We start from the raw sequence: 12,263 nt of genomic DNA, 5'->3' as shown, positions 1-12,263 counted from the left end.
GCGGCCGCTGTGCTCCCTGCTCGTCTGCCTGGGCCTCAACTTCCTCCTGCTCACCCTGGACCAAGGTGGGAGCCGCGGGCCGGGCCGCGCCGTCCCCGCCTGCCGCGCCGGGCCGCGGGCTGACCACGGGCTCCCGGCTCTTTCAGCTGCCTGGTACTCGGTGTTGGCCCTGCTGGTCCTGGTGCCGGCCCTGCTGGGCTACCTGCAGGAGACGTGCCGAGCCCGGCCCTCGGAGCCCGAGCTGGGGCGCCGGAGGTACCACAGCGTCCGCCGCGAGGACCTGCGCAAGGTGCAGCTCTCGCGGCAGGAGGCCGTCGCCCAGGTCAAGGGCTTGTAAGTGTTGGGCGCCCTGGCCCCTGCTGGGGCCTCTCCTTCCCTGGAGCCRGGAAGCCTTTCCCGTGGAGGCTGGGGTCCCACGTCTGCGCTGACCTGGCCGCTGTAAAGCGTATTTGCAGGGTGCTTTGGGGGTGGGTTTGGGGGCCCTTTTTGACTCRGTGGTCTCGCTTGTAGCCTGATCCAGCTGGAGGCGTTCCTCAGTGGGATGTGCTGCAGCTGCGAGGCGGTGTATCGGGTGCTGTACTGGGAGAACCCCACAGTCTCTTCCCAGTGAGTAGCTCTGGGTCAGGCATACCATGTGGGGCTCGCAGCCTGGGTTTGGGGGGAAGAGGGCCTGCGGAGCCACAGCTCATGTGTTCGGTTGTACAGAGAGAYTGGGTGGAGGACTAGGTGAAGGAGAGGATGTACATGGCTGGTYGTGAGGGTTCATGCTGTGGGGTGAGGCTGGTGTGCTGCCACATAGGGATCGATATGTCCTGCTGCCCCTTCGCAGGTTCTATGGGGCACTGCTGGGCTCTGTCTGCATCCTGTACCTGCTGCCCCTCTGCTGGGTCCTGGCCATCCTCAACAGCACCCTCTTCCTGGGCAATGCCCAGTTCTACCGTGGTAAGCATCTTCCCTGAAGGTGCCCGCTGCCCTGAGTGGGATGCGATGAGGAAAGGAGCTAGGGATCCTGCCCTTGCCCTCTGCTGGGGCCCTTTTGGGAGCCCCACATTAGCCCTGAATGTGGGGCCCAGACCAGCCAGAGGGCAGCGCARTGGGTGAAGAGAGCCTTGAGCTGTGAGAGGTGACGCGCTCTCCTCGTGTCTGTCCTGGCCTGGGTGCTCTTTCCTGGCCGACTGCTGCGCTYTGCGCTGTGGCAAACCCGGACCTGGCAGTTTGCCTGAGTGCCAACCTCACCACCCCTCTCAGTGCCTATTCCTGTTCCGCACAGAGCGTCTCTGAGCCACAGCAGGCCTTGAAATGCCTTTGCTGCCTGTGGCAAATGCGCGGCACTGGCCTGGAGATGTGCTGTGGGTGGGGAGGAGAAGAGTTGGAGGCACTTCTTGTTCTGTGGCCCATGTTGGGGTAGGTTTGAGTGAGATCCTGGCTGGTTTGTGAGACTAAGCTGTGGCCAGTGTGCCTCCTCTTCCCTGCCTGAGGTGGGGCAGGTGTGGGCTTCCTTCCTGTTCCCAGCTTGGCAGCTGGCCTAACCCTCGTGTGTGAGCTGACRTTTTTATGCCCTGATGGTCAGAGAGGGCAGCTGTCTTGGGCGCTGGAGATTGGCTCTAGCAGCCAGCTTTTGTTTGGAGGGGCTGCGGGAAGGTAAGTGCCGTCTTGCTCCAGGCCTGTGCCCCTCTTATCAGTGATACTGGAGCTGAAGGCCTCGATTGAGCAGTGTTTGGGCACCAAACCTCTTGAGAGCATGCCAGAGCCTGCTGAACCCCTGCCACCTGCTGCCCCCTTGGATCGGACCCCCACACCCACGAGCAYGGAGGTGAGAGGGGACAGAGTGGGGAGCTGTGGGGTGGGAGGTACAGCCAGACCATAGGGCTGAGCTTGTGGCTATGTCCTTCTGCCCACAAGCTTTTTCCAGCTTCCTGCTTTACTGAAAACCTGTTTGTCCTGCCGTGAAGCACATCCTGTGTTGCCAGAGGGCTGCACTGTGAAGCTGGGGGTCTGGCTTCATCCTTCTGCCATGTGTTTGGACTTGGCTGGGGAGGAGGAGGCTCAGCCTAGGACTGATACCATCRCAGGGGAATGTTTAGGGGGCTCATCCCTTGCCCTGGGACTTGTCCTGGGAGCATGGGCGCTTCTTTGGACAGAGATGAGGATATAGCACAACTAGCTCTGTAAATCTTGCAGGACCTAACCCCTGGCAGTGTGGAGGAGGCTGAGGAGGCAGAGCCTGATGAAGAGTTCAAGGATGCTATTGAGGTTTGAGCCTGGTGGGAGTGGGTTGTGCCTGCTGGGCAGCTGAGGGGGAGAGAGCAGAGCTCTGTGGAGAAGGGGGCAAACATGGGGGTGTTYCAGCCCCTCAGGGGGTGCTGTCTGGCCAGGGTGAGCTGGGTGCTCAGGGAAATGGGTGCAGGACTGGGCACCTCTGCAGTCAATCTCCCTCTCTACTGCCTGTCTTCTCTGTCCCATGCTGCGGGAGAAGGAGAACCAGCTGCTGGCCATGGTGAGTACTGCCCTGCCAAGGTGTGAGAGGGGCAGCAAGTCTCTGCCAGGCTTGGCCATGGCTTGTGGYAATGCCAGGTGGAGTATCCTGCTGGTTTGGCATGTACCGCTAGGCCCGGCTGCCCTTCGTGCCCCTGGGCAGTGCCCCCGGGCAGTGCCCCCAGCCACCCCTTCATGCTCAGCTGGCCCTTCTCTCTGCAGGAGGATGACGAGAGCTCCCAGTGTTCGTCAGAGTTTGACCTCAGCCTCCCAGATAATGGTTTTATGAGCAAAAATGAGGTGATTCGCAGCAAGGTGTCACGGCTGACYGAGCGCCTGCGCAAGCGCTACCCCAGCAACAACTTTGGTAAGACTGGAAGTGGGTGCTGCTTGGGGAAGCTGAACGGAGTCGGGGCCAGTGAACTGGGAAYCGCTAGAGTGGTCTGGTATCTGACAGAGTCTGGCTGCACCTCCAGCAAGACCCTTCTCCACGGGGAGTGTGTCCACAAGGCTGGAGGGGATGCAGCAGCCTGGTTTCTGAGCTGAGCCTTTACTACAGGCTTGGGTTTGCTGTGCCTTTTGCTCATCCTGGGCAATCTGATTTCTCTGTCTCTTCCAGGGAACTGCACGGGTTGCGCAGCCACCTTCTCTGTGCTCAAGAAGCGGGTGAGTCTTCAGCTGCTCCTGCCCCAGCTCACTGCCTGYGTTGGGACACAAGTTTTGTGTGCATCTGGCTTACCCTAGCTTTTTCCTGCAGCTCTGGTGGCTGAGCTCAGGCCAACATCTGCCGCAGCCCAGCAGCGGATGACCTCAGCTAAGTGCTGGGTGCTGTCACGTGCCTGATGCTGTCAGGGATCCTTTGTGCTGTGGAGTATTTGGCACATGCAGTGTGCAAGCTGGGCACAAGGCCCTGCTCTGGGGGCAGGTTCTTCCATGTTGCATGTGTGCACTGCTTCATGCACAGCACCTGCTCCTGTGCACTGGTTAGCCCAGTTCCTGTGAGATGGGATGAAAGCAAAGCATYGGTTTGCTTGTGGGCTCACGTTGAGGTGGGAACAAACCTCAATGCCACCACAGTGTGTGTGACTGGAGCAGCAAAGGTCACCCTGTTGTCTGGTCTGAGCCCTCGGACAGGGTGCTTGTTGCCTGTTCCCCTGGTCTAGAGAAAGGTCTGTCTTTTGCTTCCTGCAGATGCACATTGCTGTCTCGATGCTGTTCTCCAGGCTTATGGCCCCCTCGCCTTCCTCCTGGCTCAGTCTGACATGTGTTTGAGACTCTTGAGCTTGCATCCCTCCATTGCATTGGGTTACAGCATAAGAAGTGATGGATGTATTGTCCCTGAGCCTGTGGTCCCAGGCTTTCTCAGGCTGGACATAGGCTACCTGGGATGTTTTGTGTATACTTGCATGCAGGTCCAGGTGTCTCTGGCAAACTGCCCCTGTTATTGCTGCAGGGATTACAGCTACTTTTGCCTTCTACAGGGAGGATTGCCAGCAGTGCTGTGGCAGYGGTGTTCCTCAGGGAGGGCTGGGAGTGGGCCCATCAGCTTCTAGTGCTGTTCAGTGTGTCTCACCCCTATCTCTGTCCACAGCGGAGCTGCAGTAACTGTGGAAACAGCTTCTGCTCCAGATGTTGCTCCTTCAAAGTCCCCAAGGCTGTGATGGGAGCCACAGGTGAGTGGAAGGTGGAGGACAAAGCCTTCTTGCTCTGACCTGTGCTGTCCGCTGCCCAGATTTGCCCCYGCTCTGTTGGGGAGCATGGGCAGGACCTGCCCGCTGTAGCCTGGGGCAGGGTGGTGATGGTTGTGTAGCTCTTGGAGTAGCTCTGTGCCATTAGTGGGTGATGTGCTGGGGAAACGGGGAGGATCCCTGACAGCTGCTTTCTTTTCCAGCCCCAGAGGCTCAGCGGGAGACAGTTTTTGTGTGCGCTCTGTGCAACCAGGCGCTTGTCAAATGACTCGAACAGGCCTGGCCAGCCTGTGTGCCCTGCACTGTTTGATGTGGGTCCTGCACCACCTCATGGGCGATGGAGGAGCTGCCCTTGTTGCTGGGGCCTCCATCACTTGGTTGCCAGCTTGGCATCCCTGTCAAAAGACTCTTGTACTCGTTGCTCCTCCTGCCGGTGTCGTCGGGAGGCAGACCAGATCTCCTTGCTGCACAGCATCTGCCACAAACCGGCTCAAAACAGAGTGTTGCCCACAGCCRTGCACCCATGACCTCCCCTCGTCTGTCCCCCTGGCAGCTGTTCAGTGCTGCTCCAAGCTCCGGGCACTCCTGGTGCAGACTGTTCCCTGCYGCAGGTGGCCCAGGCCATGTGGCCCAGCTCAGTGGTAAAGGAACCATCCTTTGCTCTTCAGGCTTCGTCTCCTGGGCAGGACCAGAACAACCTCAGGGCTGTGTCCCTACCTTTCTGAGGACTGAGCTAGGAGACTGTTTTTGGGATCAAGTCAGAGCTCTTCCTATGTCCTCAAGAGATGAGGTCCTTGGTCTTGACTCGGCTGAGCTCCATTAGCTCTAGGCATCCTGTGTTCCTCAGCCTTCTCATATCCAGGTCTAGTCTTTCCTCCCCCCATGTTTGGCTGTAGCAGAGGCATGGAGATAGTAAGCCTGGGGCTTGGCTACGCRGCTGGGTAGCTGTAGTGAGAGGTGTGAGTTGGGCTGGTCTGTGTACTTAGTGACTGCTGCTTTCTACTACAGATTAATATATTAAGTGTATATAGAGAACAACCAATAAATCTCTTGTCATTAACTGGCTGCTGTCTTGCCCCAGTGAAAGCTGCCCTGTTACCAGACTGCTCCAGCACCTCTGCGGCTGTGGCACGCGGGAGATGGTACCCTCTATTCTGCTGCCCTGGGAGGGGCGATGGGTGCAAGTGGAGCAGGGATGGAATATCGGGGGCTGCCAGAACAGGGGTAGCCCTGGATGTGCCCTTATCGTCAGTTTRAGGCTGTTTCTCTGCCCCTTGCTCTGGGGGCTGCTCAGTGGCTGTGTCCACCCCACTAGGCTGAAGTGCCTTGTTCCCTTGACTCCCCTTGTGGGTGATAGTGGGTCCCCTTGCAGGGGTAGTCCTGAAAGGAGGAATGGGAGAGTTGCACAGTGCTTGGAGGAGGCCACGGGGCATTGCTGGGGGTGACACTGCCATGGGACACTACCAGTGCTGTGTGGTTAGGGCCAGGGGCCTCTCCCAGGCACAGTGTCTTTGGAGAAGRCAGCTACATGCAGGTATGGTGGAGGTGACCACTACCAAGTCCCCTTGCTTACTGTGGTTTTCATCTGTCATAGTGTGGCCTTGTCCCCCTGGGCTTGGGGCAGTGTGGAGCTGCTCATTCTTGATCAGTACAAGGGCCTGATCCTGCTTGGCTGGGGCCAGGGAGCCTCACAGCTCTGGTGGGAGGTGCTGGGTTTGCTCTGTGCCTCCCTGGGGCTGCTCCTTCCCCTGCCTGGCCCAGGCGGTGGTCCCGGCAGCTGCCTGCGCTCACAAGGGTGACCTTTTGCTGTGTGAACAGCAAAGCTCCCAGCTATCCCTGGAATGTGACCCTGGCTGCTGCCCGGCTGGGAACGGCCCCAGCCTGGGTCCCTGCCAGCCAGCTGCTGCCGGGGGGGCCGGTACTCTCCAGCTGCCTGGCATTGCCCAGCACCCTCAGGACCTCGACGTCCACCAGGCTGGGAAAGTGCTGGGTGTCCCCAGTGAGTGCATGTGCCCCCTTTGCGTGGGACAGCCCCAGACTGCTGCGCCGGGCCCTGCCCTGAGCACTCTCCTTGGCCGTGGACTCAGACACCTAAYGACGGGAGGCAGAGAGGTCGCTTCTCTTTCTAGCGAAAACACCTGGAGAGATGAATGTGATGTCTATGCATGTCTGAAAGCTCTTTAGAAAGCTGTTAATGACGCACAATACAAAGGGCAACAGATGAACTTGAGCTGTGGAAGATGGAATTTTATTTACCTACTGTAAGTTTTATAACAAAGTGATRTATGTGATGGGGGCAGAAAATCCCTGTTCCCCTGCACTTTGTGCTGCAAGGTGGAGGCTGTGCCCAGCAGCAGGGAAGGGCTGGAGGTTGCATACTGGCTTTTTAAGGGTGTCATGGGGGCTGGCTGTCCMCTGTCCGTTGCTGGGCTATGTCCTGGCTGGCTGGAGAGAGATGTAAATGCCCTTTCTGGCCCCCCAGTCCCTTTTCTCAGCCCCCTTCCTCCTGTCTGCTGCACGGTTGGTGGCCGTGCTTGCACTAAGACACGGGTTGTGTGGAGCAGCTCAACAGGGGAGTCAGGGGGTTGCGGGGGCTGTTGGGGCTGGGGCTGTGCCCAAGGGTGACATGAGTAGAGGTCTTCCCTGCCGTGGGGCAGGTGCCCTGGAGGCCTCGGTGGCAGGTTGGGAGCACAGGGAGTGGCCCTAACCACAGCCACCCTGCAGCCTGAGTTGCCCCCTCACCCCGGGAGCCTCCCCTCCGGCAGGGCCAGCTCCTGTGAGAGGCTGCAGTGTGAGGCAGCCAGGCACTGGGTAAATATCCTGGCGGCCGCSTTCGTGCCTGGATAACCCGGCGGGACGCGCCGTGACGCAGCCGACTCAAGTATGCACTGGGTAAACAAGGCTGGATCGGGATGGGGGGAGGCAGACTGGCCCCTCTGCCCACCCTGGCTGCTGGGAGGGCTCCTGCCGGTGCTGCCGTGGGGGGTGGCAGAGGGACAGAGGCAGCCCCTGCTCCAGCACCCGGGGAGCAGAGCCCAGAGGCAGGTGCTGAGGGCTGCCCAAGCGCCCGCGCTGTGGGATGCAGGTGGTGGAGGTGCCTCTGGCACCCTGTTGCATGGGTGGGCTGGCTGGGAGCTGCCCGTACCCRAGGCTCTCAGGTGCTGCGGATGGAGGATGGGTCCAGGGTCAGTGCTGCCAGCCTTGCTGTGTGCACCTCCCCTTTCCAGCCCCGGATCCATCCCTGGGGCAATGTGTGGAAGCTGCTTCTCTTATAAAATGCCCACAGCCCTGGCTGTGGGGCTCCAGCAGCAGAGACAACCCTTTCCCTTGCCCCCATCTTCGCCCCCCCCCAGCTCCCTGAGATGACCCAAGGGCGGAGAGGTGACAGAGAAGCTCYTCCCCTTGCAAAGGGATGCTGGGTGCCCTGCAGGAGCCACTGGTGCCTGTGGCYGCTGGGACCCCCAGCTTGGCTGCAGTTCCCAGTCTTGGGCTCTGGACACGGGTAAGGGCTGGGTCTAAGTGTTCTCTGCTCTCTGGGCTCCCTCTGCTCAGCCACCTAGGTCGGGGCCCCCTTTGTGCCTGTCCCAGCCCCAGGAAAGGAGCCTGGGGGAACATTTGCCCAAGAACCGCAGGGAGCTGGACACGGATCTTCTCTAAGGCAGAATAATTTATTGCAGCGCGTGGTACAGTGCGCTGGGGTAGCAGGGCCAAGGTACCTGGCTGGGGGCACTGCCAGGGGATGTGGGAGGGCACTGCAGAGCTGCTCTGGAAGGGTTTGAGGTTGAACTTGCCTTGTCCCAGCCCCTGTGGGCCGTGGGGGCAGGAGGACAGTGAGTCCCAGCAGGAGCCAGAGGCGTTTCTGTGGATCTTTGCTGTCTGCTGGGCTCAGCCCCAGAGCTTGGGGGGACCCAGGCTATGCAGCCCTGGGCTGTCCCCAGCTGAGGGCTTGGGGCTGGTGCTGCTCCCCATACTTGGTTTTAGGGGCTGGGGCTGGGTARGCACAGTGGTGGGCAAGAGGGACCTGCCCTGGCTGGAGGGGTCCCTGTGAAAATGGGATGATTCAGGCTGAGCTTTGCTGGGGGTGACATGGGATGCTCAGGAGCCTGGAGTGGGAATTTGGAAAGGCTGAGGAGTTGGGGTAGGGCAGGAGACCCARGGATGCCAGGCATGGGTGTTGGGGCAGCCAAGGGCCTCCAGTGCAGAGCCAGGCTCTCAAGGAGGCAGATCAAGGGTTGTGGGCAGGGGTCCCAAGGGTGCAGAGCAGGGCTGTCAGATGTGGGCAGGGGTCCAGGTGCRGATCCAGGCTCCCACAAATGCTGCCGGGAATCTCAGGGGTGAAGAGCAGGGGTCCCAGGGGTGCAGAGCAGGGTTGGTGCTCTGGCCCCATTGGTGAAGGCAGGAGTCCTGGGAGGGGGCAGGCGGGGCCCTAGCGCTGCCCGGCCCCRTAGAGCAGTGGGTGGTACAGTGGGCAGGGGTAGGAGAACATGAACTTGATGGCAAACTTCATCTCCTTGTTGTGCTTCTGCCAGGGGTAGATGGCGAGGAGGAGCAGGCGCCCACCCGCCTTGCGGCCCATTACCAGGAAGCTGCCGCTGAGGCTGTCGAGCTGGGGGCAGGGGCAGGTGCCCGCGTTCCTCATGTACARCACCATCTTCTTGGTGTCCTTGCGCTTGAGCGGGCCCAGCTTCAGCACTTTCTTCTTCTGGGCAGCCACGAGGCGCCGCTCCCCGTTCTCCTGTGTCATCTCCTTGATGCGCATCTTCACCACTGCGGGACAGTCATGGGGTACTGCCACAGGGCATTGCTGGGGGGCATTGCTGGGGGGGACACTGCCATGGAACACTACCAGTGCTGTGTGGTTAGGGCCAGGGGCCTCTGCAGGACAGGGTGCAATCAGTCCCTTGAGGGGAGGGCCTGGAAGGGTGGGTGGTCTCTGGGGAAGGCGGGGAGAGGAAGAGGCCCCCAGTGACCCTCCCAAATGTTCAGTTCTGACAGCGTCCTGTGCTGCACTTTGTCTCCCACCATCAAAGATCAAGGGCGCAGCTGAGGGGTTCGATGGGGCTGTCCCTGGACAGCCACATAGGTGTGAACCTTTGGCCATCCATCCCCATCTGGGCTCTCAGGACCCCCCTCACCCTGAGGGCCAGGAAGGGGACCCCAGCACTCACCGAAGTCACTGGAGCACATCTGCTCCATCATGCCATCCGCCTTGTGCTCCATCTCACATTGGGTGCAGATCTTGGACACTGTGGGGAGAGATCAGCCAGCGTCCCAGCTGCACCACTGCTGAGGTTTGTCATCGGGGCCAGCTCAACAGGGACCCCCTAGGAGCTCCCTGGGGAGCTGTGCTAGGGTGATGCTGGGGACGCAGAGCACTTCGTGGGGTGATATTCCCGTGCCTACCCCCCCCCCCAGCTGCTGACATGCAGGGGTGAGCAGCACCGAAAGTGCCATCAGGCTGAAGGGCGTCACAACCCTCTGTGCCTGCTCCTGACACTGGCCCTGAGCTGCCTTTGGGCGATGTGTCCCTTGCCCCAGGGTGGGCACCCTGTGGTGGGCAGCATGAGGCTGAGACCCATGCAGGGAGAGGGGACAGCGCAGGTGCAGCACTTGGGGCTGCCTGCTCTCCTTGCTGCTTCGAGGGGAACCCCAGGCATCTGGGGAGGAGAGGGACATGAGAGCTCCCCGAGCAGCTCTTGGTGGGTGCCATGCTCACCCCCTGCGCTCTGCTCTCCCCCCAGCCCCGGGGCCATCCCGTGCAGGTGGCGAGGGGTGCTCGCGAGCTGGGTTACCTGGCGGCGGGGTGGCCTGCCTGTTCCCGAACTGCACGGTGATGCAGAGGTCGTGGTCGAAGGGGAACTTGGCGCAGTGCAGCATGTCGGGCCAGGGGAAGCCGTAGGACTCCATGACGGGGGCGCAGGAGTCGCGCACCACCTCGCAGAGCGAGCGGCAGGGATAGATGGGCCGGTCGAGGCAGACGGGGGCGAAGAGCGAGCAGAGGAAGAGCTGGGTGTCCGTGTGGCACTGCTTGGCGAGCAGGGGCACCCAGCTGCCYGCCTGCTGCTTCACCTCGCCCAGCGACTCGTGCTCCAGCAGGTTGGGCAGCCGCATGCGCTTGTAGCCCACGTCGCGGCAGAGCTGCATGTCCGCCGGGATGTCCACGCACTGCGGCTCCCTGCCGTAGTAGCGCCCGTGGGGCTGGCTCTCCGGCTGCCAGCCGTAGTAGTCGTAGTTCTGCCCCCGGCCCGGCGCCCCGGCCAGCGCCAGCGCCAGCAGCGCCGTGCCCAGGGCCGCCGCCGCGCTGCCCTCCCGCGGCATCGGCACCGGCACCGGCACCAGCACCGGCATCGCCGCTGCCCGCGCCGCCCGCTGCAGGCAGTGGGGCTGCGCCTGGCGCGGCGGGAGCGGAGCGGAGCGGAGCGGGGCGAGGGAGCTCGGCCCCCGGCTGCCCGGCTCCCCTAGCGCCTCCCACGCCGCCGCGGCGCTTTCAAAGGGGCCCGCAGGCCCCGCCGGCAGCCAATCTGCTCCGGCTGCCGCCACCGGGCCCGGCCCCGCGGCGGGCTGGCCCGGGCCCGGCGCTGAGGGACGGGGAGCCGGGCGGCCCCCGCCCCGCCCCGGGCTGGGAGACGGGCTGGGCGGGGGGCGCGAGGCCGGGGACCCCGGGCGGAGCCCACCCGTCTGCCGGGGTYACCCGGGGCGCCCCCTCCCCTTCCCGCGATCGATGCCCCGGCCCGGCCAAGGGGCTCCAGGCCGCCCCCAGACTCCCCCCCGCGGATAAGGCGGCTCCGCTAATGGGCCGCAGAGCAAACAGCCCCGCGGAGGCAGGCGATAGCAGCCACCCTTTGCCCCGGGCTGGGGCAGCGACCGGCCCGCCAGCCCGCCGTGACCCGCCTGCGCGCTGGAGCCCCGCGCTGCCCCTCGGGTGGGTGCTGGCGGCTCTCCGCCGACGGCACCGTTAATGTGTAACCGCCGGCGGCACGATAAGATAGAGCGGCCCGTTATCAGCGCTGCCCGGTAGCGGCGGCAGGGCGCTGGAGGCATCGGCTGTCACGGCAGCCGCGAGATAAACGCTGATAGAAAATAGCTAATCCGTGATGGATGGGCCGGGGCAGGGCAGCGCGGCTAATCGCGGCGGGGTCTCCCCGGGAGCGGGACAGAGAGGCCGAGGAAACGGAGCCGGAGGGGCGAGACGGATGGAGCCGGTCCCTGCGCGGCGCCCCGCGCCCCCGGGTGTCCCCTGCAGCCGGGGACGGCGAGGTTGTGGGGAKGTGCTGGAGCTAGGCTCAGCACCTCCAGCCCTGCCCCACAGCTGGCACGGCAAGGGAGGCGCCCCAGGGGCCAGCCGGGGCAGAGGCAGCCCCCGCAGCGCCGGGCCAGCCCGGGGCCAGCGCTGATCCCCAGCCAGGCCTCCCGGCCCCTGGAACTGCCCCCCTCCAGCTGGGGCAGCTCCCGCCGTGGGKGCACGCCGCGCCGTCCCTCCCTCTGCGCTCCCCTCTCCGCGCAGCCTGGCACMGGCGCCCGTCCCCGTCCCGCACGGCGCCGCGGCTCCGCGAGCTGACAGGGCGGCCGGCACTTGTGCCTGTCACTCCGGGGAGCGAGGCCGCCGCGCTGTGCCGCGCCGTGCCGTGCCGCGCCGCTGCCCGCTCCCGTGCCGCGGGAGCAGCAAGGCAGCCCCGGCAGGCCATGGGGGCAGCCCCCTCTGCGCGGGGGACCTCGGGGACAGCCAGCCGAGGCGGCACGGTAGGAGGACATCCCCCGTGGGGGGGGGGGGGGGGGGGCGGATGCCCGAGCAGCTGCCCCCCTTCTCACAGCCCCGGTGCCTGTTAACCCGTTTTGCCTCGTTCCCAGGTGCCCGGGCGCCCGGGGGCAGCGCCGGCAGCGGTGCCCGGCGCCCTCTTTGCTCCGGGGCTCGGTTGGTGCTGGGCACGGGCTGTACCCGGGGCGCAGCGGTGACCCAGCCCCGGCCCCGAAGGGGACGCGTCGGAGGGGACAGCATGCCCGGGGCTGGCCGTGCGGAGGCAGGAGCCCCGGTGCCCGGAGCTGTTGGCGCTGCTGCCCCCGCGGCGGCGGCCCCGGAGGGAGCAGCGAGCCGCAGCGCGG

General features: G+C 63.6%; 3 protein-coding genes across 3 annotated transcripts in view; 2 read left to right on the top strand and 1 right to left on the bottom strand.

Moving 5' to 3' along the window:
- Nucleotides 1-4: 4 nt before the first annotated feature.
- On the top strand, nt 5-5,223 carry ZFYVE27 (zinc finger FYVE-type containing 27; the record flags this gene model as incomplete). The annotated part of the gene is made up of 10 exons (XM_085325676.1): nt 5-65; nt 147-333; nt 511-606; nt 830-942; nt 1,683-1,813; nt 2,182-2,253; nt 2,698-2,842; nt 3,095-3,141; nt 4,067-4,148; nt 4,367-5,223. Coding segments are annotated over 10 exons (999 nt in total), but the record flags the coding sequence as incomplete, so codon positions are not given.
- A 3,040-nt stretch (nt 5,224-8,263) lies between these two features.
- Nucleotides 8,264-10,481, bottom strand: SFRP5 (secreted frizzled related protein 5). Its single transcript, XM_085325760.1, has 3 exons — nt 9,956-10,481; nt 9,332-9,409; nt 8,264-8,930 (listed from the first exon to the last, which is right to left on the bottom strand). Exons 1-3 carry the CDS (start codon nt 10,479-10,481, stop codon nt 8,590-8,592), a joined length of 945 nt encoding a protein of 314 aa, XP_085181886.1. The 3' UTR covers nt 8,264-8,589.
- Nucleotides 10,482-11,846: 1,365 nt separating this feature from the next.
- GOLGA7B (golgin A7 family member B) overlaps nt 11,847-12,263 on the top strand; it is a 6,946-nt gene continuing 6,529 nt past the window's right edge. Inside the window, exon 1 of the mRNA XM_085325761.1 lies at nt 11,847-11,903. Within this exon, the coding sequence (XP_085181887.1) occupies nt 11,847-11,903 (57 nt within the window). The remainder of the gene's footprint in view (nt 11,904-12,263) is intronic.

Source organism: Rhea americana, unplaced genomic scaffold (assembly GCF_003343005.1).
Source record: "Rhea americana isolate MKP2758 unplaced genomic scaffold, rheAme1 scaffold_122, whole genome shotgun sequence".
Lineage (NCBI taxonomy): Eukaryota > Metazoa > Chordata > Aves > Rheiformes > Rheidae > Rhea > Rhea americana.
Note: the sequence above shows the minus strand (reverse complement) of the source record. Positions and strands in the feature narration are given on the sequence as shown.